At 42.0% G+C, this 27533-nt stretch overlaps 1 protein-coding gene across 3 annotated transcripts; it reads left to right on the top strand.

Moving 5' to 3' along the window:
• The first annotated feature begins 105 nt into the window (after positions 1-105).
• Positions 106-25968, top strand: tbc1d5 (TBC1 domain family, member 5). Of its 3 annotated transcripts, none has more exons than XM_036145006.1 (23): positions 106-195; positions 9913-9964; positions 10580-10697; positions 11287-11344; positions 11467-11575; positions 11753-11842; positions 12751-12825; positions 13235-13302; positions 13387-13489; positions 14911-14999; positions 15139-15189; positions 15331-15400; positions 17355-17527; positions 17634-17776; positions 18180-18286; positions 18992-19077; positions 20171-20460; positions 20665-20721; positions 23501-23709; positions 23809-23908; positions 24065-24144; positions 24249-24518; positions 25228-25968. In XM_036145006.1, exons 3-23 carry the CDS (start codon positions 10598-10600, stop codon positions 25504-25506), a joined length of 2607 nt encoding a protein of 868 aa, XP_036000899.1. In that variant the 5' UTR covers positions 106-195; positions 9913-9964; positions 10580-10597; the 3' UTR covers positions 25507-25968. The 3 variants fall into 3 exon arrangements, with proteins under 3 accessions (XP_036000899.1, XP_012729712.2, XP_021178071.2); XM_012874258.3 differs by having other exon boundaries at positions 20659-20721; XM_021322396.2 differs by lacking the exon at positions 20665-20721.
• Positions 25969-27533: the final 1565 nt, after the last annotated feature.

Below are 27533 nucleotides of genomic sequence, written 5' to 3'. Positions count from 1 at the left end.
CATCTTTCCCTGAATAGAAGAATTACTAAGAAAATCCCTGTAGCTGGCTAAATCGTCACATTTCGTGAGCTGCTCTCCGCTGATCACATGACCAGTCAGCTGATCGGCAGCACATCCGCCTGACCCGCCAGTGTTTACAAATCAGCAGTCAGTGTCGATGCACCAGAATGAGGGTCCCTGCATGATCCCGCACAGGTATGTGAGCCACACTGAAACGTCCCCACCTACCCACGTTCGCCTCTCTGCTCGCGGCTGCGCTCCTGTTGACCCTGGCTCGCGCTACGAGGAAGCGCGCGTGCTACAACTTTGTCTCGTGTCAGCTTGTGTCGGAAGTACAGCCAGGGCCCGTGCACTGGCTCGTTTAAATGCTAATAACCTAGCTAGCGCCATTAGCCGTCCTGTCACCTCACCTCAGCTCACATTCTGTTGCAGCTGACCGCTAAAGTCGGCAGCGTTGAGGCTATTTAGTCCCTTTAGCCTTCATTGTGCATGGTCGCAGATGGAGGACAGAGGCTAGCGAGGACACATGTCTGGTTTGGTCACGTCCCAGGGATGGCTTCGACTCTCCCACAGCGCAAAATGCGAACTCTGTCAGCACCTCACGGCCAAATAAATGCATTCTTTACTCGTTTTATGTCATGTTTAGGGAACATGGGCTTTCTCTTGAGAGCATGTCCTGTGGTGGGATCGGGATGGGTTCAACACCAGCAATGTCTCGGTGCGATTTTCTACTGGTTTACACGCTGCCTACAGCCAGATGTGGACACACAGAGTGAACTGTCTCTGATTGGCAACATGTTACTGAAGGGCAAGCTCTGGTGATCTGCTGAATATTGCGCTTTTAAATGGATTGCATTGGTCTTCATTTCCTTGAGTTTGCAACTCGTATCTGGCCGTAATTGGGCTGACTTGGATTATGCGCTACTGGATTTTAATTAGATCTGTTTACTTTTCTGTAAAGTGTCCTTACAGAGATGCACCTATCAGGGCTTTCCTGGTCAATTAGAATTTTTCTTTTTCTTTGAGATTCCAGTTTTGACATATAAAAATACTTGTTTCTTCTATAAAAAAAGAACTCTCCTTTAAGTACTGACTAAGTTCTTACCTTTTTCTCTCAATAATGTATTTTCTGTTATAGATTGTAGTTTGCTGTTACCTGTTTTGTTTTTGTTTTTTACAGGATGCAATCCTTGTTTGTACAATAAAGTTGATTCTGATAAGAACTCTGATAAAACCCACTTCAAGCTCTTTGCTACAGTCCTTTGAATTGACGATCAAACGGTTACAATTTTTTTACCCATTTATGCATCCAAGCACAGCTTCCAGACCTTTATCTAATTTTTTATCAAATGCATAACAGTCTACAACAAATTATACAGTTCTGCTAGATGGGTTTATAGACCGAAAAATATATTTTTTTATTTTTTTAAATCTTTAAATCTCTGACCTAATGATTAATGCATCTCTAGCACCGGTTATGTCGAATAAACTGAATAAATCTTCAAATGCAACCATAGACAAACGTTTTCATTAGTGACTATAATAGAAGGGGATTCTGGCCTACTGGTTAAACCTTTTGCACAGAGAGTCTTTTGCCTCTGAGTAAAGTAAAAGCCAGCTGTTGCTCATTGACTTTTTTTTTAATGTATCTCACAAAATGTTTCTGTTTTCGTCTACTTCTACAATAGCTTTTTTCCCTGGAGAAGAATTTTTTTCCTTCTTTTTTTTCTTTTTTTTTTTCTTCCTTCTTCTAATCTGAGATGCACTGATAAGAGGTTTTGTGGCCATTTCTGGTCACCAGTTTTGGAAAGCTGTCCTGCTGATTATAGATATCTCTTTGAGAAATGTAAATAACCCATTATTTCATACATGGATGGAAACTTCTCTATCTTTACCTAAAAAGTTTATATTAAAGTCAGTCTCTCATATGGCAAATATGGCAAAGTCTTCCAGGTGACGTGACTGGGATATCTATAACTTACAAATAAACCCCAACTACAAACTATGTTCCAAGACAGATTATAGTTCACAAATGTACTTCCTTTTTTTAATTTCTCCTTTTATTTTTGCTCACCTGAAAATGTGACATCACTGCAGATCACAAGATAATAAACTTGTTTCAGTTAAATCTGCCTGTGTCAAATTGAATGTTTTAGAGGTTTAAAATAAAACAGATTCCTGGTTCTATGTTGAATTGCTAACTTTTAATTTATTATCGCTACACAAGAATCTTCAGGAGGTTTTCTGTCAAGAACCATCATCACTTCTATTGCAACCAGACAGGGGCGTAACCCTAGAGATGAGTCTATAACACGGCTTTGCAGCTAAACGGGATTTCAATACTTATTCAAAGCCAAGACAAATGAGTTGACGTTTTAGTTGAGCTGCTGGCACAAATACCATTACTTCTGCATATCATATATTAACTTGTGTTTCAGTTTTTCTTCTTGCGTTTTCATAATCAGCGTTTGTTTGGCTCATTTATTCTCATTTTTACTTTTTGCATTTACTTTTAAGCATATTGCATTTACGAATGCCACCATAAGATATGTTCTCTATAAATAAAGTTGATCTGACCGATAGTAAACATCAGTCCCTGAAAAGTAAGTCGACCTCAGCTGTGAAATGTCCAAAAGACGGCCGACATTTCTTATTTCTGCGTGATCAGCAACAGACAGCGGATTCTTTAAAAGGATCGATCAAACAAAAGCAACTTTGCTGTTATACATTAGCTTCCTGTTTTTTTTTTGTTTGTTTTTTTTTGTTTATTTTTTGGCAAAAGCCTTACTCCGTGTATGTGTGGCGTCCTAATATAGCTGCCGAAGGGCCTTAATAGAAAATACAGTTTGATTTTTAGAAATACTCCTATTGTGGTTCATCTGACCTCATTTTTAAGCACTTCTCTGGTGCTGAAAATGGTAAGGAGTCGTCTTCACTTCACAACCTCATCCGGCACAACCTGTTAATGCTTATGGGTGTTGCATTCGCTGATCAAAAAGGAATAGGATATTTGGGTTCCGACCATCTGATTGCTATCAGGGCGTGTTTAGGGTAAGGCTGTCGGAGTCAGGATTTCTGGGCGTGTCTTTAGCTACGACCTGTAACAGATTATCACCAGTGGTGTAGAATTTCCTGCTGCAGGTTTTCTGAATTGATCTGTATGTTCAATACTAACAATAGTCTCATGGATATGATTACGGCAATAAGAACAGATTTCAATGTGTGTTTTACCCTATTTTGCTTTTCTTTTTCTTTTTTTTTTTGCTGTTATTCCCAAGTAATTTTTCCAACCACAGCTGGCAATGTGGATTACAGAGCATTTTTAACGGTTCACCAAAAGAATCCTTTCATTGTTCCCTTTGCACAGCACAGACAGGATTAATGTGCTAAAAGTGTCCAGTAAACCCTAATAAAGTTGTTCAGATAAGAAGCCAAAAATGTCCCCGTCTAGATTTGTCTCATGACTTCTTGCGGGTGGTCAAAAGCCCACCTTTCCTGCTAGACTTTGAGTTCATCCTCACAGATGGATGTCTGCTAATCGAATCAGCCGAGACTTGGAAGGTTCATGGTATTTTGTAGAGGCTATGATTCTGAGTATGTTCTCAGCTCTGTTCAGAGCATGTGACTGTAAAGGCTCCTGAGCTCTGAAGTGCTGAACCAGAGGCACATGAGTTTAAGCTGGCCTGTTTCACCTTGACTGAACTGTAGGCTGTTACCGCTCCTTTGCCGGTTTTCATTTTACTGCAAACTACACTTGGCAAAAGTAGATGGAATATTAGACCTTGGATTTTAAGGCTTGGCGATAAATCGATTTTGTCAAATCATTCAAATTTGCAATTTATGAAGAGTTAATTTTTGGAAAATCAAGATTTTTTTTTTGCCAATGTAAAAAGTATATTTTATCATCAGTCCTGAAAGGAAAAATTGTCTTAGTAAAAGCTTGCAATGTTGATTACAATATTTTATGTAATATGTAAAATATATTGTGGAAACGCTCTAAAGAGGAAACTTTTTCTCTTTTTTTTTTTTAAACGAGGGTTTCTGCTACATGAATTTGATCGTGGCGCACCGCAAAGCAAGCAAAAGCTGCCACACCTTCAGAATCAATTAAAAAATATAGTATGTCTGTGCAATTATTCTAATAATAGAGTTTAAAATGCAGTTGAATATTGTGAAATGTTAAAATTTATTTTGAAAAACCCAACTCCTCCGGCTCCTGTCTTGCCTCGCTGTGAAAACGCGGTCAAGCCAGCCAAAGTTCACGTTTGTTTGGTCAAATTAGTCGCATATTTTTTTAATTCATTTTTTTTTCAATCGTGCAAATCTACTAACATTTACAGTATTCAAGATGAAACTGCCCTGAAGAGCTGCTGGTAGTGACACGCTGGATGCATCGAGAAATTGGCAGCAGTGACCAGGTGCCTCCTCGGATCTGAAGTATTCTCGCTCCTTGCCTTTGGATCACAAATTCTGCATCGCATTTTTAAAAGTGGAGCCATACTTTCCACCGCTTTCTATCAGCCACGCTTGTTTGGTTGACTGGACCAGCGGCTTCTGACATCATCACGGTCTTGTGCGTGAAATGTTCGGCATGGAAAATTGCCCACATCCGTTTTGGTACCGAAACATGGTACCGTTTTGATTTTACGTGAATCGGTACCCGGCAGTACCGACGGAATTCGGGCGGTACCTATAAAAGTAATGAATTCAGTACCCATCCATAGTTACAATAATATTATCTTTAATGTCATGTCATATTCAAAAAATAAAAAAAATTAAATGTGCTAAATAAACGTACTTATGTGCGTTCCGATGAGGCTCGTTTGTCAGATGAAAATAACCTTTAGAAAATAATAACCTTTTGAATTTAGAGGTACTGATTTAGTTTTTATATTTTTTTGAAATGTAAGTAAGAAACGCTCAAATCCCTTTTTCAGTAACTGTGCATGACCGTACCTTCTTTCTTCCGAGGCGTCCCTCTTCTTCTCATAAACTTCCAATACATCCGGGACTCTAATTTAGACATTCTAGCAATTTGCGCCTTTAATATTCACACCCCAAGTATCTGTGTATTCTGTGACGGAGTGTGTCTTTTGTTGTAAGCGAGGGAAAGGTGTAGTTACCGTCTTTCAGCCATCTGACCAGCCGTGCTCTGACACAGACGGGGGGGGGGGGGGGGGGGGGGGGGTGAGGGTGAGCTTTACTATGTTGCAGTATGACCCATTCAGCTGTGGGAGAGAAAAAACACTCAGCTCACTACGGCGTTTTTCTCATTAAACACGCTTTAAACTACAGGGGGGACATGATGGAGAATTTTAGCCGTTTAGAAATCAGAACATTTTAAATGATGTCGTGCGTTGATGCCAGAAACCGGATGATCCCTATGGTAGAAACAAACTGCCGTCAACAAACCGTATGATTATCACAGTCTGAGAAGCGGTCCGGCTCACGCTGAAAACTGAGCTCAGATCAGGAATCAGCAAACGGCTCTTATTTGCCTTTCCTTTGTCTCCTTGGCATTATGGGATTGTTGGGCTGTTTTCTTTATTTTTAAAAAATGTATGTCATCTACCTTTTAACTTTAACCTAGTTTTTCTAGCAGTTTCGTGAGGCTTACGTCGGGGAAGATCAAGCTCTTACCAAAGCTGGTCGGGAGAAGGGTGAAAACATTGTTTCCACTAACAAAAGCCTTCAAAGCCGTTCTCTGGTGTTAAAGGAGAAGTCCGGTCAACAGGGAAGAATCAATGGATCATTATCTATACCCAAAACTAATACGTTTGTGGTGATTTAATGAATTTAGCGTTAATCAGTAAAAAAATTAAAATATAAATTTTCGTCGCTAAATTTGTTTAATTTTCGGCCGTTCATGGCTAAATATAGTAACGCCTCACTCCTGACATCTTCTGGCAGTGACGTCACGGTGCGGTAAGCCGAGGGCAGTTCTCCGCGCTTTACAAGCTAAATCAATAGGAACTGTTGATTAACAACAATTATTTTGGATTTCGAGAGGACTTCACCATTGAAATTTGCGAGAGCTATTGTTAAAGCGACAATGCCCACATGCATGGCAGTTGGATGTTCCAATACATTGGGTAAAAGTGGAAAAAAAACATTAGTTATTTCATCTTTCCTATTCATGATCCACCACGAGTTCGTTGTTGGATTGCCAACTTGAAGAGGGAGGATTTGCCATTGGACTTCTAGCCAGAGAAAAGACACGTCATATGTAGTCAACATATATCCACTGACATCCCATCGCTGTCGCTATTGAATCCATTACTCTCTGCTTCCCATAGTGCACTGGTCGTCGACATAATAGCGCGTTGTGACAAACACCAGATAGAGCATTGGGACTTGCTCAACAGCCGATACCGCACCGTTCATTTATTGAACAGTATGTAATAATTTTATATTTAAAGTACTTTCAGAAGTTTGAATTCTGAATATGACCGGACTTTTCCTTTAAACAATTCATATTCCGTAGATTGGACATCACTGATGAAATAGCAGCATCAATGTCACCGCTTGCTTCCTCGCTGCAAGCCGGCATTGTTGTCTGAATCCAAACAGTCGCTTCTCTGATGCTTCACATCTACGAAAATCCCGTCCGGCGATCCTGATTGGCTCGTCCATTTTATATGGTATTGAAATCCCTCTCAATGGCAGCGATTCCAGATGGATGTGTGGAGGCGTGTGGAGCTACATCCATCTGGCCAGAGTCAGGTTAGGAAGCATCGAAACAAAAGAAAAAGAATCTGCGCTTTTACCACAAATTGGCACAAGTATGATTGGATGTTGTTGTTTTTTTTTGTTTTGTTTTTTAAATTAGCCCTGATTTTAAACAAGATAAATAAAGTCAAGCCCAAAAAATGCTTAAGAGCAGACCTTAATTTTATTGTAGAATACAATAAAGCGTCTATTGATCTACTCTCCTTTACTGTCCTTTGTTTCATTGATACTGATTGTGTCATAAAATATCTTTGTCTTCAATTATTGATGTTCTCCGGTTGTTGTGGATTAAACAATATGCAATATGAGTCGAATACTCCGAGGTTTTCCAGTGATCTGCTGCCATTTTTCTTGCAACTGTAGCAAGAAGTGATGGACCCAGCTGAGGCCGTTCTTTAAACTGCTTTGTGTTAAATCAGAAGGGCCTCAAGTCTTTAAATCAGCATCTTTCAGCCAAACAGAAAGGCTTACACAAACACATGCAAACTTTAGAAAGGCTATTTTTGGAGAGAGAAAAAAAAACAAACAGACAAAGCATGATGCGTGTCTGCAGACCGGCCTCTGGGGGGAAAATATTCCTCTAAATATTTCTCCAATTGCCGTCTTTGCTACAGGACTAGGTTTTTTGCTCTTATACTTCAAGCCACTCAAGGTACTTTAAAGGGGTTATTTTATATTTTCCAAGCAAAGCTCAGAAAACAAGGCTGGCATTAGAGGTACTTATTCACAGCATTCCTCAGTTTTGCTCTAGTTGTGGATTAGTTCTGATTATTACTGGGATAATGTCGCCTTCATGACAGAAGGGAGGGGGGAAAAAAATAAATAAAAAAATCGGCCGACTAAAGGAGAGCATTAGTCTCTGAGCAGGACAGATGTTTCCTAACACAACAGAGCCATGCATTATTCATATGAAGTCCTTTCTATTTTCATGGCATTTCTTTGCCAATATATGGAGCTGTGTTTCATCCACGCGGTTAATAGGTTTTAAGAGGCGTCTTTGTTTATCCCCCCCCCCCCTCCACAATTAATAAAGGGAAAGCCTGTGAAAGAAACACTCTGTAGATGAGTGCTATTCTGTAGGGCTTAGCATTAGGCGACCCATTATCATAAACATGAAATAATCTCAAAGTTTGTATCGGATGAAAGAGGAACGGCTTCATCTAGATCGTGTCTCAAAGACAAAGCTCAACTCTTCTGTGAACCCGGCAGGAATGAGTTGGCTCGTGGTTTACCTGCTTGGTAATTTAATTTGGTTTTCTCTCCAAATGGTTGGTTGTTTGCCATTCAGACCCTCTTTAAATGCTGCTAAATCAAATGATGTGACCTTAAAACTGCAATACTGGCCTCGTCGGCGAACGCTGAAGACAGCAGTTCCTTTTTATCGCTGTTTGAGTAAAATGTTCTCCCATAAGCCGGCCCATGTGCCGTGGAGATGGCACCTCGGGTTTTAAACGTGGACTCCAGCTCTACTGATGCCACAAAAAAAGAGAGACTTCAGACTTTGAAATTTAAATCTCATAAACGATCTGCATGTATCCACAGAAAGAATAAGCCGTTTGTTGAGTCACACACAGCGGGTCTGACTGGTGATCTGCATAGCCTTCAACGAATGGGTGCGCTTGATTCATTAGCCGGGGATATTCGTGGGCAATTGACTTGTTAATGGTTTATAACCTTATGTTTGTTAGTTTGGCTTCACATCACTGACCATGTGGCTAATTTAAACTGAACTCTGTAGTTTTTCCTCAGAAAGAAAAAAACAAAAAGTTTTTTGTTTTTGTTTTTTTTCCGAAAGTTGCAACGCACTCAAACAGGACACACTACGGCAGTGTTTCCATAACTGTATTTTGCGCGCATTTTGAAGTAGCGCATCGGGAAAAAGTGAAGGAAACTGCAAAATTCGAAAGAGCTTCCTCCATTTCACGAAGAAAAGTTTTTATTTTGCGCAAAATAGGAGATGGAAACACTTTTGCTGAAACAATTCAGTGCCTCCCATGACTGATCAGTCATTTTCCACGCCGTCTTCCTGGATATTCCCATAATGCCCATAGAATCGCATTTCTTTCTTTTATGTCGCCGGACTTCAAGTAACATCGCCAGAACTAGCTGACAGGACAGAACAATTACAACTTGCCCGAAAGCAACACGTTTCCAAAAACCTCTCTCCATTTTTCTCAGATGTGTGATCCATGCTAGTTTGCATCCTCTACTTCCTGTTTTCTTAAAGCTGTTAGAGCCATAAATAGAAAATATTTAAGTTATTATTATTATTATTATTATGGTTTGCCTTTTTATTTTTGTCGTGTTCAGTGAGGGAACTGATATTTGTTCAGACCATTTTATTGAGAGGTTTGGTTTTATTTTGAAAGGCTCGCTTCCTGTCAAGCCGTATTGTGGAAAAAACTGTAAACTGACTGTTTAGACACGGAGCAATATAGTTTTTTGACCGTGAAGCTGTGAAGGAATTGGAAGAAGAAAAAACAGAATTGTGAAAAGATTTTTTTTTTTTCTACATTGTTTCTAGATAAAGAATTTTTTTGTTAAAAAGACACGGTTTCACGCGTCCTTTACTTACAGTGTCTAAGGAATGACACAGATATTGGATCTGTTGCCATAACAAAAGCCATGCGCAACGTCAACTTCTGACAAAGCCAGGATAATTCGCTCCAAACCAGTGGATGGACACGCGTCTAATTCACATTTTCTTTTTTTGCAACGTTTTAAAAGTTCACATGCCAATCGGATGGAAACGTGGCTAGTGTGACGTTATTACAAAGACGAGAGAAGATTGATACCTGGTTGGCCCCAAACGGAGGGGGAATTATCGTCTTACATTTATAAGAACAGGAAAGAGATTCAGATTCATGAACGCTTTATTGTCGTCTTCGTTTCACAGACTTCCTCCGTTTATTTCCTATTGGAAGGAAAATTTGACATCCAAACATGCAAGTGATGCATTCGCTTGCGTTTCTAATGACTTCATTAGCTCTGTCGAGTCTCTTCATGCATCACCGTGAGCTCAGTGGAACCTCAGACATCTGAAGCGCTTCAAGTTAATTTCCGCCATTCTTCAGGGTCTACAATCACTGTCGGGGTTCTGTAAAGTCCGTATCAATCCAAAAACGTTTCCATTTTCTTGAAAGTGTTGTTGTGCATCACTGATGTGGCATTTTCCTCCCGCAGAACATTCCTCGCCTTCTGAGTCTTGACTTCGGGGAACGCCGCGGCTCCCTCCGTAAGTGCTGGGATAAGGAGATCAAGCAATTCTGCAGGGTGCGGGTGGTGGCAGAGCGGTGTTTCTAAAAAGCAGCATTCAGGTTTTGCTCGCTCTACTTGGAGGTCAGACATGAAGAGACATTGAAGAAGAAGTGTAGTTAAATGACCGGAAAGATCATCCATTAGTAATCTGAAATTGGATAATGGAGTGCCCCGAGGAAGAATAACTACGCCTTGGGCTTTTCCACGTCTTCACATAACTGACATAAACTTAAATGTGTTCATAGTGATTTCTTTTTTTCTCTCTCTGATACATCAACATGTGGTAGAAAATAACACTACATAAATTTGCATGACCTCTGTTGCATGTATTTGAATTCTGACACCCATAAATAAAGTCTAATGCAGCCAATTATTTAGAAAACCAGCTTAGAGGCCCCTGGTAACTCTGGAGGAGCTGTAGGCTCAGGTGGGAGATTGGCATGAATTATTAGAAATGCTTTCCAGACTTTTCAACAAAAGTGTATCCTTCTTATTTACATTCCCAGTTATGCACTACTTTAGGCATTGGTCTATCTCATAATGTCTCAATAAAAGCTTCATGTTTCCCTTGTCTCACTTTTTCACGTTCCAGCCCAGCTGGGCCGCAGTCATGCAGCACCCCAACTTTGAGACCCGCCACCCGCTCCAGGCAGACGAGCAGCAGGAGACCGGCTTCGACCCGCTCCACAATTTCAACAAGAATCGCAGCAGTACGTCGACTTCGCTATAATTTGACCTCCCTCTAAACCGACGGGACGCCTTACGGAGTCTCTCTAACCAGTTGAGGTTCATGACAAATGTACAAGATAATCTAAAATTGAAGCTGACTGAGTCGTGAGTCACAGACAAGACAGGGTAAGCCTCGGGGCGGAGGCTATTCTTGTGCTTATGTGGAAGAGCAAGAAAATGTTGCGGAGCTGATGAATATTCATTGTGAGCGTCTCTGTGGAATGATCTACTCCTTTAACTAATGCTGATAGACAGCTCTCTGACGTGACTGCATGTTCACCTGCAGGCCAAATTAGACTTATTACCGCCCGTAAAGAGCCAGAGGCAGTTTGCCACTTTGGTTTCTGTCATTACTTCCCCTGCTCCTGGCTGCTTCTGCTCCGTCGACTGCAACGGGGCCGATCCGAAACAACAGCTGGTCATTTGCAGGCAGGAACGTGGGCAGCTTTTCTTTTTTTCTTTTTTTTTAAGTTATCAAAGGTTACAAAAAGAAAAATCAAAGGAGGTTTCATTTGCTTTCGCTTACAAGCGTTAACATCTCCCTCTTGTGGTTGTCTTCATCATCCTCAGGAGGATCGCTCGACAGCAGCTCCTACTCCCAGTCTGAGTCCACCTTCCTCTCCTACAGGTCTGTTGTGCACTTTTACCTGAACCTTTTGAATTTTTCTTCCGGTGGAACACTTCAGATTAGTAATGGTGATCAAATTTGGATCGAGTCGCTCAAGCCTCCAACCTCTCTCTGATGTGCAGAAAAGAATGGGACGACTTGTTCCTCAACAGTAATTACCTGGCCAGGACCCGGCAGGCTGGCGTCTGCGGTCGGCTGAGGAGTAGTCGCTTTCGGAGCGTCTGTTGGAAGGTAAACGCAGAGCAGACCAGAACGTAGTCGTTGCAAACTCATTGCATAAGAACAAAGCGCTCTTTAACCTTTTTGGAGAGGTAGGAGCCCAAAGCTTAGTTGTGAAGGGTCAGATTTCTGCATGCCTTTCACGCCTGAGCGACCAGCGGCTTAACGGTGTCCCCCGCGTGTCTGCAGTTATACCTGGAGGTCCTCCCTGAAGACAAGGGGCAGTGGATCAAGAGGACCAAGGAGCACCGGGCGCAGTATGAGAAGATCAAAGAGATGGTGGGAGTGCCCTTTTATGCAGGATGATAACTATATATCACTATATTTTCGCATGTCTAAATGCACAGGACCATGCAACCGTCTGATTCTTTTGAAAGACAACTTTTAAGTTACAATCCAGCATCTGTTTGTACTGGAGCTGATGCTGTGGCATAGCCAGGCGGACACCTTCTTGGCTAATTTCTTGAGATGAAGCTTTCACATTTCCTCTTAGTGTTCTTTCCCCATGAAACCGTGTAGTTTATGAAGCGCACCAAATCACCCAACAAGGCATGATGATGCCGCCCCCGTACTTCAACCTTTCGGATGTTGTTCTTAAGCTTCCCGCTTTTGTAATGATGCTCATTACGGCCAAACACTTCAACTTTGCTTTCACCAGACCACAGGACATGTCTCAGAATATTACGGTCATTAATCCTTAGTTCGTTTGCAAACTATAATCTGGCTTTGACGTTGCTTTTGGAGTAATAGCTTGCTCCCTGCAAAGGGGCCTTTATGCCCATCTTGGTACAGGTCTCGTTTCGCTTAGATTTCACTTTTGTTCTGAAGTCAATACGTCCATTTTGACCCAGTATCTGCTCTTATTTCCTGAAATGCTAAACTAATGGTTATTTGGCCTCATAGTCTTGCGTAAAGAGCTTTAAATCCTCAGTCAAACATGGTCGGGCAGTCATAAAGCATGGAGAACGAGTAAAAACAGTAGCAGAAGCACACTGTCGAGTCCACGCACTTCAGCTTTCCTATCAGGACATAAAATCAAACCAATTCATTTATTACTGCGCACACTTTCACAGCCAATGTCGTTTTAGGTGGAAATAAACTTACAAGGCCGCAGCTGCAGAGCCGGGTGTCATAATGCGGTTGGGAAGGGCCACTTCACTTTTTGTTTCTTGTTCATTTTTTCACAGCACATCACTAACCCCCGCAAAGCTGCAGGCCAGCAGGACCTGGTGGTCAACAATCCACTGTCCCAGGATGAGGGGGTGAGAATTCATTGTTTTTCTTGGTAAATAGCTGAATGTCTCCAATGCAAAATGGGTCTCAAGACAACCCGTCAGGCTTTTTCTAGTGACTATTGGTCTAAATCTACGCAGTTTGTTTTGCTCACCTTCAGTTTAACTTGATAAATCTGTATTTGGAGCCAAATCGCAAATGTCTTCCAGGAAACTATGAAAAGGTAAAGTTTTTCCTTTGGATTTTTGCTTTATTATCTGATGCAAAAATGTCTCTTCACTAAACGGATGGGCTGTTGTTAATCTGTCAGTTTGTTCCTGAAATTAATATTGTGTGTATTAATATTAATGTGACCGCACATTTATTTTTCCTGCTGCTAATCCCCTTGGATCGCTAATTTTTGTCTTTTTTTTTTTTTTCCATGCCTGTCTTCTCCAGAGTTTATGGAACAAGTTCTTCCAGGATAAGGAGCTGAAGGGGATGATCAAGCAGGACGTTTTTAGGACGTATGCGCTCCCCCTGTCTGTTTCAATCTGACATTTTCTGCTGTCCACATGAAATCACGCCCTCTGTTCTCCTCTCCACACAAGATTCCCCGAGATCTGCTACTTCCAGAACGAGGACGTGAGGACCAAGCTGACCGACATTCTTTTCTGCTACGCCAGAGAGAACGAGCAGCTACTCTATAAACAGGTATCGCCATGTTTCTGTTTTTGTTTTTTTTTGCTGAGTCATAGTCTTGACAATGAAGGCCCTTTGGTATATGTGGGATAAAAAGTGAAGAACTGAACTGTTCTCTTGATCTATATAAATATTAAAAAAATCGAGCATGGACAAGTATTTTTATTTTCCAGCTTTTCTTCCTATTCCGATCTCTAAAGGGTTCCTTTCAACCATCTCCTCCTATGTTTGTTCACCTGTCCGTTTCATTTGTCTAGTCGTTCATTCCTCTTGTCGGTCTCAACAGTTTATTTTTTGCTGCTAATAAACTGTTATCATGGTTGTCTTACAGTGCTGACTACATAACCTGGTCATTATTTTTGACAGATTGCTGCATATTTGCTGAAATCCTCCTAAGGTTCAACGGGTCTCTTGCATTTATTTTCAAATCAGTATTTCTGTTGATCCTGAGGTTTTTGTGACGTCACCAGGAGAAGCTGACGTGTCGGCACCTCTGCCGCTGTGAGGTTTTAAAAACGGCTCCGTTTTACCATACCATACCATACCAACTTTATTTATGAAGCACTTTATACACCGACAGGACCAAAGTGCTGTACACAATCATAAAATACAATGCAATTATGAAATAGAAAGAATCGAATATAAAATACATATTAGAAACAGACACAATAAAACAAAGTGAAATCTCTCAGATTGTGCCAAAAGCCAAAGAAAAAAGATGAGTCTTAAGAAGAGACTTAAAAATAGCAAGTGAAGAGGCCTGTCTTATGCTCAAAGGCAGATCGTTCCATAGCTTAGGAGCTGTCCCAGAAAAAGCACGATCCCCTCTGAGCTTGCGTTTTGTCTTTGGGACCCTCAAAAGCAACTGATCAGCTGACCTGAGGGTTTTGCGCGCCTCCGTAGCGACTTGGAGTTCGAGTTTAGTTGGATTGTGCGGTCCTATCGATTTTTCAGCTTAGCGGTTTATTAGCTTAGCATTCAGTTAGTTTATTTATCATTTTACTAGTGTCCCAGACCCTCACCCACCCGTACGTTTCCTGGATTGGGCGGAATAAGGCTCTGGTGCGGGGGTTGAGTTACTTTAAAAATGGCCGCCATCTCACTAAGAACACTAAATGTGTAGCGACCCTGGTCTCTGCTGAGGTCCCCCGGTGTTTGAGGAGTTGAGACCAAAGCACGAAATGCCTCTGTAACCTAATCATGATCAGTGTCAGTAACAGGTGCCAATGAATAGATAGATGGCTGGTAGCACATCTCCTTTCCAAACTGGAAGTGACACGTGGTGAGGCGTTGGCTAATAATATCCTCAATTAAAGCTGTCGTCGAGAATTAGAAACCTCGTGCATCATTGTTAAGGAAAGGCTGACCACAAATGAAGCATGCTCCTCCGTCTATGGCGACCCTCACAGGTCTGTGTGTGTGTGTGTCTGCAGGGGATGCACGAGCTGCTGGCCCCCATAGTGTTTGTGCTGCACTGTGACCACCAGGCCTTCCAGCACGCCAGCGAGACAGCCAGCCCCAGGTCAGTGAGCGCTCGCCTCGCCGCCGAATCGGTTTGCTCCGAGTTCCGGAGCGACATCTGCTTCTCTGCGGTCGACAGATTTCCATAGTTATTAGAGACGAGGAAATGAAGGATGTGTGTGCTTTATTCTCTCCTGCAGTGAAGAGATGAAATGTCTGTTGAACCCTGCGTACCTGGAACACGATGCCTAGTGAGTGCATTAAGCTTTCAGATCGTGCTGCTTTAAATCTGTTCGTTTTTGCAAAGGAATAATTGTATTTTTTTATTTTTTTTCATTCCTTGCCTCTTTTTTTACGTCCACCCTTCACCCATGGCCCCATTGTGTGCGCAGCGCCATGTTCTCACAGCTGATGGAGACAGCAGAGCCGTGGTTCTCCACCTTTGAGAGGGAAGTGAGGAAGGTCAGTAGATCCCGCCTGTGAGAAACGGTTCTCGCTGATTGGGCCCGCATTAGATTATACCAACATTAAGTGATAATCCTCGGGCTTTCAGGCCTACCTGATTTGATGACATGCTGCCTGTTGCCACGGTAACGACAAATCCAGTTTAATAAGCAGCTGCTTTATCAGACTTAAGATTAGCTGTATGTGTAGCCAATATCCGTTTACCATAAAGAAATGGGATGAATTGCTTTGCGAGTGGGTTCTTTTTTTTTTATACGACATCCATAACGGCTACCTTGATAAGGAGTCATTCACTCTAACTGACTTGTTTCATGAGACCTTTTTTTTTTTCTGCAAAAGCGCCTCTGCCAGTTTTTTTTATTTTGTTTTTTTTCATTAGAACTGAACTGGCTGCAGTAGAAAGCACCAACTGTAACCTAATTCAGTTCTGCTACGGCATACACAATCGGTCTGTGAACATAGCGGCTGGGAAGTCAAATTAAATCACTTGCTGCATAGTTTCAGCATAAAACTATCGCGCTCAGGTAGGCAACTTAGAAATTATAGGCTGTGCTGCTGAACAGAAAAGCAATGCTCGCAAAGGGACTCTGTAAGTTCAGAAGTAAACAAGCAAACAAAGAAATTCAGCAGTGGATAGTGTTTCTCCTGCAAATCCTAGAAAAACTATTAACACACCTTGAACCTTCTTTTTTTTTTTTTTTTTTTTTTTTTTATTCAGTCGTGTTAAAACCGCAGTCCCGTTGCCTGTCAGAAATACGAGGAAAAGTTGTATATCAGAAGTAAAGGGTTTAATCTAATCTCAGTATTAATGAAGCTGTTTCTGTGAAGGCCTCAGGTCTCATTTGAATTTTCAATTCATCAAGATTTGTGCAGAACAGAGATTTTGTACTCCTTTGGCTTCCTTTTAAGTTTAGTAATAAACCGCACACTGCTCTGAACCCACTCAGCATAGGGAAACAGTGGTGGCAGCATCTTGCTGTGGGGATGCTTATCTTCAGCAGCAACAGAGAAGTTGATGGGGGGGGAATAAAGCAAAATTGTACCCCTATTTTACACAGCGTCAGTCTCCGGTCCTTTACGAACTTTGTTTTAAATACCCTGATTATAATCAATGACATCATTTACCCAGCCTCCACAGGGCAGCGGCGTGCAAATGGCCATCCGCTAAAATTAGACTCTATTCTATTTTTGTCGGACACGCCGCACCGAAAAGAAACCGAACAATCACAACATCCAAATCTTTAAAATAATTCACTAAAGACGGACTAGATTTTCTTAGATCATATAATTCTTAAAGCACTCACTATACTAATGAAAATATGCACATCCATTATATATATATTTGTGTGTGTTTCTATTAGCAATTGTATACATTGGAATAATTAGATCAGTAACTAGGCTTTATACATTAACTTGTGACTTAACAATGGAGCACTAAGCGCACCAAAAAAAAAAAGCAACTAATAAAGCTCCTCTGCCCCCAGTGAACTCACCCATTGTAGAACATAACTCATGAAAATGTCTGGATGCAAAAAAAAAGTGAAGCGGTTTTAACTCCCACAGAACGAGTTGTTTTGGTCTCACTTCCGCTTTTCTGACTGGCTTTCATTTTAATATTCAGCCTCTAGATGCAGAAACCTGGTAGAGACATTCCCCGCACAGGGTGGTTTTACATGTTATCGACTGAGGCTGCGCGGATACCGATGCATGTTTCACATTTTAATTTGCGAGAAAACAATTCATCCGTTTCCCTCCACTTAAAATGATGCACTCCGTGTAGATCTATCACGTTGAATTTCAACGAAAACACACTGAAGTCTGCACCTGTAATGGGACACGATGTGAAAAAGCACAATTACTATGAACCCATACTTCGGCGAGGTTACTGTAATACATGCCAGGTGCCATGCGTGTTGATCTGCTGATTTCATGCGTTGGTTTTCTCGCACAGGGCAAGGAGGAAATGCTGACCAGCATCCCCTTCGCTCGGCCCCAGGACGCCGGCCCCTCCGTCGCCATCGTGACCAAAGTGAACCGCATCCAGGACCAGCTGGTGAAGAAGCACGACGTGGAGCTGCACATGCACCTGAACCGGCTGGAGATCGCTCCGCAGATCTACGGCATGTCAGTGACTACTCCTTCACCTAGTCCTTAATCTTTTCCCTGCTCTGCGCAGATGCAGTTACCCTCTCCTGTTTTCGTTTTTTTTCCCCTCTCCTCTGTGTCTCAGCCGGTGGGTCCGCCTGCTGTTCGGCCGGGAATTTCCCCTCCAGGACCTGCTGGTGGTGTGGGACGCTCTGTTTGCTGACAGCATCACTCTGGATCTGGTGGACTACGTCTTCGTGGCCATGCTGCTTTACATCCGAGACGCTCGTACGCTCCGTTTGTTGCCGAGATAATCCAGTGAAGCCATGTGTTGGCCTTCGTGGCATGTAATTTGATAAGACGCTCCTGAGCTGAAGAATGAGATTTGCTCCGCTTCATTTAATCAGATGAGGTCATATTTGTCGAAGCAGAAGACGATGCGTTGTTTCCGCCGTATGTACAAGCAGGCTGGGTTTATGGTTCAAGCTGTAATGCGAGCAAGTGCTCCTCTACTTTTCTAGTATTGTCTGAAGGCATGTAGCATTTTAATTTGCACATATGAGATTTTTTTTTTTTTCAAACTTGATCTCTAATCTATATAGAAATGTTTGGACATTGATGTTTTTACAGCTTGTGCATTTGCAAAGTAGATAAAATGTAAATTATGCTTCTTTTTTTTCTTTCTTTCCAGTAATTGCAAGCAACTTCCAAACCTGCCTGGGCCTTCTGATGCATTACCCTCCCATAGGAGACATCAACGCTTTACTGCAGAAAGCCCTGTTCCTCCGGGATCCCAAAGTAAGCGACCGATAAACGAGAACATCTAGTTTCCTAGTCGACCGTTCCCGCTTGTCTCCTACGTCCTGTTGCGTCGCCGCCCGGATCGAATCAAATGGAGAAGAGAAAGTGATTTTGCGATGTTGAAACAAACACAAACTGTTGCGAGTTCTCAGAGTCGAGGCTACGTCTGCTCTTGCTTCTGCCTACAGAGCGAACTTGCTTAACTTTTCCGGCGGTATAAAGGAGGAGACTTGCCAAAGCGAACCGCCCACATGCACAGCGGTGGGTGGGAATCCTCGAGCAACCGTCGCATATTGTATCCAAAAAGACATCTTGTTGTGCTGTGACTCTGTGAATGAATGGTAAGGGGGGGGGGGGGGGGGGGGGGGATCCAAATTTGGCAGCACATGTTTTATTTCGCTACACTTGAGCTGTTGGGTATCATTAAGCGTGAGGTTGCTGCCCTGAATGCACAGGGTTCCCGCGGCACAGGTGCAGCCAGTGGAGCAGAGATTTCAGTAGACCGTATTCTTGACTTGTATATACTTTAAGCCATTGTAAATGTTAAGAATTATATGATTCATTTAATAATTTAATAGCATTCGTTGCTTATTTATATATATGTATGATTTCATTTCATGTTTAATGGAATTCATCTGGTCGTTTCCTCGCATGTTCATCCCTAATTCAGGCCGATCTGTTGTTTTTTTGTCTCTCTTGTAGAATAATCCTCGTCCTGTGAACTACCAGTTTCAGCAGAACCTGGATTACTACAAAACAAGGGGAGCCGACCTGATGAACAAGACACGGTACAACGCAGGCACTTCTCCCTAAGCATACTGTCTAATCTTTCAGACGTGGATGAGTTTGTTTTTAGTGAGGCTCAACTTTTATTTCTTTATTTTTTTTGTAGCTTGTTGTTTCTCTAAATCGTCATTGCTCGAAGCGGCTACTTTATGCTCTTTCGCGCTCTATTTCTCTTCCACTAAATCACGAGATATTAAAAACATACAAACGTCGTTATTTATCCTCAAGTTGGTCTGGAACTGCATTAGATCAGGACGATATCAGAGCTTTGAGCGAATAAATCCTGGCCTGACGGTATTACATGTTTGGAGTAAAAGCTTTTTTTTTTCTTTCTTTTTTTTTAAGATTGGAAAGATGCTAGTCAGCAGATTATGTTCTTTTTGTTAATGAGTTAAAGTGACCTTGGCCAACAACTAACACCTTAATGCAGGGGGCTTCCTTACCGCCTGCAATCAAATGGCTTCCTTCCTGTGGCTCTCCATTTTAAAACTCCCTCAAAATCTCATCAGGAACTACAAAACAACTGATTGGTGAGGAAAACGTCATATATATATATATATATATATATATATATATATATATATATATATATATATATATATATATATATATATATATATATATATATATATATATATATATATATATTAGGGTCAGGTATTTAAAATGATCAATTATAGACATACACAGAATACATGGATCTATTCTAAAATCACCCTTATTTTTAAGGACCTGCCATGTTTTCTGGAAATACCAACTGAAGCACAAACCAAATATACATAGCAGATGGTGGTCTATTGGCTTCGATGGGCTCATAAAAATATATAATTACTAAACATGAAGTAATCAATTTGCCAGTGGTCAGTCATTCATTTTTCCCCTAATCCCGACTGTGACTGGTCATTTAAAGGTCAGAAACTTGAAAATCTTCTGCTTTTTCTGGTATTCAAGGCATTGAAAAAAAAAAAAAAAACCTTTCTCACTTTTTCAGTCTGCGAACACATCAGCATGTTTTGATGAATGATATCAGAATCTTCACGATCCTGTAAAAGATCTGTGGATTCTCACATTTCACCGTCCTCACTGTGTCTCTAGGTCTGGCTCTACGGTAAAAGCTGCTCCGCTCAACATCAACAAGGTGTCCAGCAGCCTGCTGAGCTTCGGCAGAAAGCTCATCGCTCCGGCCATGTCCGGCGTCTCCAGCAACGTCGCCCCCATCAACAGCGAGGTGTACTCCTCCTACGCGGCCCCTGCCTCGCCGCCCGCGCCCGCCCTGTCACACCCGCTCGCCGAGCCCTCGGATCAGGCGCAGACGCAGAACCAGGCCCAGACCCAGAACTACCGTCTGCTGAAGTCTGAAAGTATGCCAGTCCACCTCAGCAAAGGTGAGCAGCGGATCACCGGGGACAACCAGCAGGTGGTGCTTTTCTATCCATGTGTGTTATTTGTTGCCAGTTATGACACTAAAGTCCTTTCTGCATGTCCTTTTTTTTTTTTTGTTTTTTACACTGATCACCTGAATGTGTGCAGCCACTGGTTCATGTGGTTATGGCTGCATCAGCTTTGACTCTCCTGTCTGTTAGATGCAGTTTTAGGTGGCGTGTCTCAGGGCTCTCTCCCAGATCAGCCTCTTACTGACACACAAGGTAACCGCTACCAAGGCAACCCCTGTTGTGTCGCCTCCCCCTCAACCCCGACCCCTCCCTGCCTTTACTTTAACCACGCTTCTGCAACGCCGTCAGCCTTTTTTCAGCCAAAGCTTTGTTTGCTCGCTCATGAGTTTGGAGGCTTAAAAGGGACAAACTGAAATAAATACATCATGAAATACAGAAATGTGAATTTACCATGAAATAAATAAATGTACCATTAAATAGTTACATTTCCCATTAAATATTAATAAATGTACCATTCTATTTATATTTAATACATCATTAGATAATTACATGTACCATTAACTTATGAAATGGACAATTCAATAATTACTACACCTTTGAAATTACATTAAATAATCAAATGTCCTTTTTTTAACAAATTAATTTAAATATACGTATAATTATTTGTGAAGACTGTGGCAGATTCCTCCACACGGGACCACAGTGAGTGTTCCTGTGAACTTTTAAAAATGTTTCGGACCAAACTAGGGATGTGAGCTAGAGTTGCTCACCCAGAGTGGCAATGAATCCGTGAAATAAATGAATACAAATAATTATATGTATATTTAAATTACTTTATTTAATTTGCTTGTCATCATTTAAAAGCAATATTCAATTAATTGTCCATTTCATTATTTAATGGTAGATTTATCATTTAATTATGTATTAGATAAGCAACTGGTACATTTAATTATTTAATGATACATTTGTTTATTTTATGATATATTGTTAATTTTGTCGCTTTTAACCCTCCATATTCTGTGTAGACTGCAGCCTATCACTGTAAAACAGCCCTGACTGTGTCCTGCATGTGGATGTGACAGTAAGCTTTCACCAGCAGAGGGCGATCAAGTGTGACGGTTGAGTCTTTGGCTACTTTTGTAGATGTAAACGCAGTAAAATCACGTTTTTAACGCTGGACCTGTGTCCTGCAGCTGTAGACGTGTGTTTAGATGTCGCCACTGTAAGGAAAACGTGTCACGGAGCTACAGTTTCTACAAACTCTTGATTCATCTGAAAGTACATGTGGCTTGGGTCAAGGCCAGTGTGGCTGGCAGTGAAGAAGAGCTGGTTGAATATGGGTAAAAAAAAAAACTCATCAATGGTTAATTTGGAAACACTTTTTTTTTATACATCCCAATAAGTCAGAATCTTGTCAAAGTAAATTTGATTTATTTTAAACATTAATTGTCCTGCTTGAGGCTTACATGTAATGCAAAGCCAGAATTCGGTTTCTTTAAACAAAAGAAAAAAGAAAGTATGTCTATGTGACGTTTATGCATTCGATCACTTGATCAGAGCTCCTCTTGGAGGAATTATCGCATCATCAGGATGCGGCAGGGAGGCGATCAAAATGTGGTTAAGGATTCCCAAATTTCCTTTAGCAGCAACATTCAACTCTTCTGTAGTTGTTAAATCTGGTTGTCTCTCATCTCCATATGTATTGCTTTTAAAACACGGACAGCAACAGTTGCAGCACATTTCTGGAATCAAGAATGTTTATTGTCATGATGTGACCGTAATGAAATTTTGGTGAGACCCCGGCTCAGAATTTACACAGACACAAATGAAGTCCTTTGCTTTTGACTCGACCATCTTATCAGATGCTGTCATTTTACAGTACGAAGTGAATTGCTGTGCAGTTTGCACGGATGTCCAAAGTGTGCAGACAGACATTAGCATGTAAGAGGAGGCCCAAATGATTCTCATCGCGTCAAGAACCTGTGTAACCAGCAGCATCTTTGTAAACACTGTGAACTGGGCTCGTGATTTAATCTAGCTTTCAGACCTTTGAGAAAGAAGCTGTTTTTTTTATTAGTTTGTCTATTAGTCCTTGATTTACTGTTCCTGAATCGTTTAAGCTGATGGAAGTGGGACAAACAGTGCATTGCCCGGGTGAGTGGAATCTGTAGTTGTACGCCTGGCTCTTTTCTGGACAACACTATACACTCTTTTCTGTCCCACTTTTTTCCTCCGCTAAGCTTTCCATTAATATGTCTGGACGCAGGACTCTACAGCTGTGTTTACATGCACAGAATTTCACGATCGGATTAAAATGTATTGGATTAAATCATCTGGTTGTACCGTTTATATGGGCACACAATCACTAAACCAGATCATTATGTGCGTTTATATGCGCCTGGCTTTATTCAGAATACAAATCCCTCTAACAAAAAGCCACAGAAGAAGAAGCACGTCCGTCTTTGCTAAACAACAAGAAATAGTAAAGCAGTGTTTATACGACTTTGTCTTCCGAGCGCCTTGATGGACTTGCACTTTTCTAATTACGGTTGAAATGTTAGTGAGTAAGCAATAATTTTGAGCTTTTTTTTTTTTTCGAACACAAAGGTTGTATCGGGAGCCGCATCAGTTTTACTTCCTGACGTATGTCCGCCACTCACCAATGCGAAAATACGTCACGTTTACGCGGGCGGCACGTGCACGACCGAAATAAATGCTTGAATTGTATCACTTTGTGTTTAATGTGTCTCTATATGAGTTTTCCTTTTTGAACCGAGTTACAATAAATTAACTTTTCCCTGATATTAAATTTTTTTTTTGATATGCATATAAAGTTTGACCACATCAACGTTTTGCACGGTATCCCAAATTTCAGTCGACACCTCCTTCTGGATTTCCCCCCGTATCATCCCTTACCGGAACGTATTCCTGAGTTTACTTTTTGGTTTTAGGAATGAAAAGATGAATCGTTTGAAATAAATATTTTTTTTAATCTGTCTTTTCGTCCCTTTCACCCTTTCATCTTGCAAAGGCCAGAGCTCAAGGATGGTCAGCTCCTCCCCCAGCACTGAGAGCCTTTCTGGTGGGCGGGGCCAGTCCACCGCCTCCCCACCTCTCCCGCCCTCCAGGGGGAGTGACGTCAGCAGCTCCTCTCCGCCCCTCTCTGCCCACAAGAAGGAGTCCTTCTTCAACATCACTCGCTCTCGTTCCCACAGCAAAACCATGGGAAAAAGAGAGGCGGTGAGCTGTTTGACTTGTTGCATGCTCTGCAGCCTTATGTCCACATCCTTTTTTTATATTTATCTAATTATTTTTATTTTATTTTTTGTGCATCAAAAGGACGAGGATCTGGAAGCCCAGGTTTCCTTCCTGCAGGGCCAGATTAACGACCTGGAGGCCATGAGCAAGTACTGCGCCAGGATGATGAATGCACACATCTGTGAGTTCAGAGGTTTTCTGAATTCAAAGACAGCAGAATATTTCTCACCAGACCTAAGCTTTTTTTTTTTTTTTTTTTTTTTTTTTTTATACATTCGATCGGGTTAAGATTTTTACTCCTGAAGAAACATGATTTGGTGCCTTTTTTCCCCCCCAGGTAAAATCCAGGAGGTGATTCTCCAAGAGCACCTGGAGAAAGAAGATGAAGTCCTGGTCTCTCTAGCCGGACTTAAACAGGTGGGCGTGTCAGCATCTCTCCCTCAGCGTGGGTCCCACGCTTTGAATCTCCTGGTTTCACGTTTTTTCCCCGTTTTGTCTGCGTAAAAAAAAAACCCAATCAGATCAAAGACATCCTGAAGGGAGAGCTGCGCTTCAACCAGAGTCAGCTGGAGGCCGAGGAGAACGAAGAGATCACCATCGCCGACGACCACTACACCGCGGCGGCGGCTGCAGCGGCGGCGGCCGAGACCTCGCTGAACTACATGCATCAGCTCGCCGATCACCAGCAGGGAGACGGCAGCAGGCGGAGCGGAGACCCTCATCAGGACGTGAGCGCCGGCACGGAGGAGAAGGAAGAGGAGGAGCCAGCAGGGACCCCGCCCGAGCAGCCGGTTAGGAGTTCATTAGTCTTCGTCTCGGCAGCCACTAAAGCGTGCGTGATCCTGTGATAAATCAACACAAAGTCGTGCAGAATTGGGAAATGGACGAGGAAAGGATGCAGGTTCTTCGGGAATTGTTAAAAATAAACGTCTAAAAGTGTGTCATGCATTTGAATTCAGCCCCTCTGCCTCATTAACATTGAAGAACCACGCTTTACTTCAGTTACGGCTACAAGATGATCGTCTGCGTAAGCCCGAGCATGTGATGAGCTGCAAACTGAATTTTTTAATACGCTTTCTTTCATCACTGGCTTTTCTAATTTATGAAGTCGTCCCGTCACCAGGACCTGAGCAGCAGTACTCGTGCAGCTCTTCCAGAGTTACCCCTTTACAATTAGGCACCAATTTGTGTTGGTTCATCCCAAACTCCTGACTGCAAGTCTTTGTTTCTGTTACATTGAGTTTCATTTTACAGCAAATGAAAAGATGCGATTTAATTCCTTAAAAATGACATCGGACCACAATTTAAAACAAATTTTTAAAACAGTGATGTGGGCTAAAGGAAAATTATGTTTAATACCTGCTTAAAGTTTATCAGTGGATGCTGTTATTGTGACACATGAGCTTCATCGGAACGCATGTTCCCCTTTTATAGAATTTGACCGTGTGCGATCCTGTCGATCTGCTGAGCTGTGACCCATTTTAAATCTCTCGCCTAAAGGTGCCGTCATCTGTGGGCTCGGAGGGGAAGAACTGGGACGACTACATCCTTGTGTCTCAGGACGGAGACCTGCTCGCGGACGGGAGAGAAGCTGAAGGCAAGCCCCCGCTGCCACTAAGACGAGGCCCCGGTGCGGTCCGAATGGAGCCCGACGGCTCGTCTGGGACTTTTCACGACCCCCTGATGACTGCCGCCGCGTCGGGCTCCTCCAGCCCAGAGGAGGGCTCCACCAACAGCAAGGACTCCGACTTTACCATAGTGAACCCAAACGACCTGTGAACGAGAAAGTCACTCCAGCTCTCCCCTCTCTCTCGCCGTTCACGGCGTCTGATTTAACAACTGACTTCAGTGGGTAGGGAACCACCCGCTACTAGTGCCACGCCACTAAAACGTCACACATATACGGACTGTGACCCGGAGAGTCCCGCATCCCTTCTGCTTTCTCTCTAATCGTCATCTGTGCCACGCAAGTCCTGTCTGAACTGATGCTGCGAGCCTTCTCATCTATCTTAACGCCTGCTCAGCCTTTTAATGGGTTGCCTCCCCCTCTCACCTATTTTTGGTCATCCCTACTGTAGCACCCATCCCTGCAGACAGGGGGTGCTGTTGGACTGCTTACTCTGTCTCTAGACAGTTATTCTGAAGGACCTGAGACTGCAGTTTTCTCTCAGGGGAAAACTTTCTCCTGTGAGAGGATGTTTATATGAATGTGGAGAACCAGCCATATTTCTGCCTGTGTGTGTGAGATATATATATATATATATATATATATATATATATATATATATATATATATATATATATATATATATATATATATATATATATATATATATATATATATATAGTCCTCTTCTGTGATACTGTAAAGAAAGAAGGATGAGGTCCTCCACGTCGAGGGCAGCTTTCTCCCGCTTATAAACCAGTGCCTCTGACCATTCTACTTCTCTCAGCCAAACGACACCCAACTCTGTGATCTTATTGTTGTTTTTTGTTTGCTTTTTTTATTATTATTTAGAATGAATATCTTTTTTTAACCCTTTAGATTCTTAATTTTCAAGAAATTAAATTAAATTAAGGAATGAGTCTGATTTACTTCTGTTTTTAGGTCTTATCTAGCTGTGGAGATTTTAACGGGATAGTTTGGTTCTCGCGTCGGACGAGGGCCGTTCTCCTGCTCTGTGCGAATTATGTGCGGCAGCACGCAAAGAATGTTCCTCTAGCTGCCCGCCCAGCGTAATTAAACCTAGATCAATAAAACCATATTGCTCTTGCTACAAGCTGATTGCTGTCTGGGGAGTGCTTGTCTTGCTTTTAAAACCCGCTAAACTGTCGAGTTGGAGTGGCTGCGTTTGTACCCAGCTGTACAGAACGTCTGTCAGACTGTTTATTCCCATCTGCATGAATAATGTTCAAGACCTCGGTCCTCAAGAAACCACTAGGATGTTCTTGTTTTAAATAAACACAACATATTTCTCTTTAGTTCTGTGTTGCAGTGCAGGCGACGAAGCAAACCTGTGCCTTTCCCTGGCCTTATGTTTGTATTAGTAACAAATTCAAAACAACTTTAATGTCTACAGATGCATTTCCAGCCATACTCTCATCATAGATGGAAAGCTCACATTTATGGGCTTTTAATGGTGGGTTTTAGCTTCCAGGGTAAAGGACCATGCAACCAATAGCTTAAATGCTTTTTAAAAACAAGTTACTGGGATATGTTTGTATTTAAACTCAACTATAACAATACGGAAATCCAAATGTTTAGTAAAATTTAATTAAAGAAAATAATTCTGGTGAAGACCCCCCTCCACCCCACTTATTTCTTTGGACTCCAGAGGATGTGACAGAACACGTGCAGCTTTAAAGGAGAGAAATATCGTACTGACTATGAAGCCTGTAGGTGGAAGTGTCATGGTTTGGCCCAGGACAGCCTCATAGTCTAGCGTTCTTTTTTACGGTGTATCGAAGGGGACTTGAGGAATCTAACACTGGGTTTGTTTTTGTTTTTTTTAGATGCAAAACTTGATCTTGCAAGATTACAATGAACCAAAACATATCAGTAAATCTACTGGCGGAGAATTAAGAAATGGAAAGTCCCGGGCCGAGTCAAAGCCAAGATCTTGAGCTCACTGAGGTGAGGCATTAAAACGGGCCGTAGCGATGCTAGAATCCCCCCCAAATATCTCAGAGCAGCTGAAAGTAGGGAGTGGGGCAAACTTTACTCAGGCACACGTCAGGTAGCTCGCTACAAGAAGCATCTCACTTTTGTTATGGCGGGAGAAGAGTAGCTATTAGGGGGCGGGGTG

This window comes from Fundulus heteroclitus, chromosome 13, assembly GCF_011125445.2.
Source record: "Fundulus heteroclitus isolate FHET01 chromosome 13, MU-UCD_Fhet_4.1, whole genome shotgun sequence".
Taxonomy (NCBI): domain Eukaryota; kingdom Metazoa; phylum Chordata; class Actinopteri; order Cyprinodontiformes; family Fundulidae; genus Fundulus; species Fundulus heteroclitus.
The sequence above is the reverse complement of the archived record's forward strand: the minus strand, read 5'-3'. Positions and strand labels throughout refer to the sequence as shown.

What these genes read in the sequence shown, in the direction of transcription:
- tbc1d5 (XM_012874258.3), top strand. Translation starts at nt 10,598, where the DNA reads ATGCAGCACCCCAACTTTGAGACCCGCCACCCGCTCCAGGCAGACGAG. An exon ending in ATGAGAAGATCAAAGAGATG is followed by an intron (nt 11,843 to 12,750) that starts GTGGGAGTGCCC and finishes ATTTTTTCACAG; the next exon opens with CACATCACTAACCCCCGCAA. An exon ending in GATGATGAATGCACACATCT is followed by an intron (nt 23,909 to 24,064) that starts GTGAGTTCAGAG and finishes TTTCCCCCCCAG; the next exon opens with GTAAAATCCAGGAGGTGATT.